At 30.2% G+C, this 883-nt stretch overlaps 1 protein-coding gene across 1 annotated transcript; it reads right to left on the bottom strand.

Moving 5' to 3' along the window:
• Window positions 1-376: 376 nt before the first annotated feature.
• Window positions 377-883, bottom strand: AAJ76_3510001631 (hemolysin iii family channel protein; the record flags this gene model as incomplete). The annotated part of the gene is made up of 1 exon (XM_024475295.1): window positions 377-883. A coding segment is annotated over one exon (507 nt), but the record flags the coding sequence as incomplete, so codon positions are not given.

Genomic DNA, 883 nt, shown 5'->3' on the forward strand with positions numbered 1-883 from the left:
TTCCTCTTGAATGTATGAATTTTGATGAAGCTAAGAGAATTTTTTTGAATGATAAAGAATGCCTCTATTAGTACTATTGATCTATGTTTTATCTGAGAGATGCTGCTGAATATACAAATACAATAGATATTCTAGGTCAAGGTCCCCGAGCCAAATCTGCACTGTTTAAACACGAGGTCAGTTATGTCTTTGGCCAAATCCAAACAGCTGATTCTGTTAAATACTTAGTAGAATTTATGAGGGATGAAAATGAACATGTTAAGGACTTGATTAAGTATCAGTTCAGTCCTTGCGATATTTTATGTAGACGTTTTGAAGTTGCTATTGATTTACGCGGGTATATTAATTCAAAGAACGGTAATTATTTTGAAGTAAATTAATAATAAATATACACTGTTTTAATTTCTTTTAATGTAGTTACATATTGTTTAAACATTGGTATAAAAAAACAATAATTAGCTAGCACTGTTGTAACATGAAAAATTTCATGATAACCGAAAACAAATGGATAAGGATCTGGTTTTTTATATCCATATACAATGCCACCTATGACATACACAATACCACCCATTACTATAAATGTTAGGTCTAAAGTGTTTACACTGGCTTTTATTATCTTAAAAAAAGGAACAACAGAAATGCCATGTAATATGTAGACTAACGTATCAAATATGTGATTAAGCCTACGAAACAACACAATTTTCAGAGTTCCAATTAAAGTTATCGTCCATGAAATCATAATAATGGTCTTAGACACTATTGTATACGGAAGTAGTGATAGAACTACAGATGTTTGTGTACCAGATATCAATATAAAAATTGATATATGATCAATAAGTCGAACTAAATATTCTGCACGTTCATTTTTCCATGTAGTAGTATG

The sequence above is a fragment of the Vairimorpha ceranae genome (genome assembly GCF_000988165.1).
Source record: "Vairimorpha ceranae strain PA08 1199 chromosome Unknown NODE_351, whole genome shotgun sequence".
Classification (NCBI taxonomy): domain Eukaryota; kingdom Fungi; phylum Microsporidia; family Nosematidae; genus Vairimorpha; species Vairimorpha ceranae.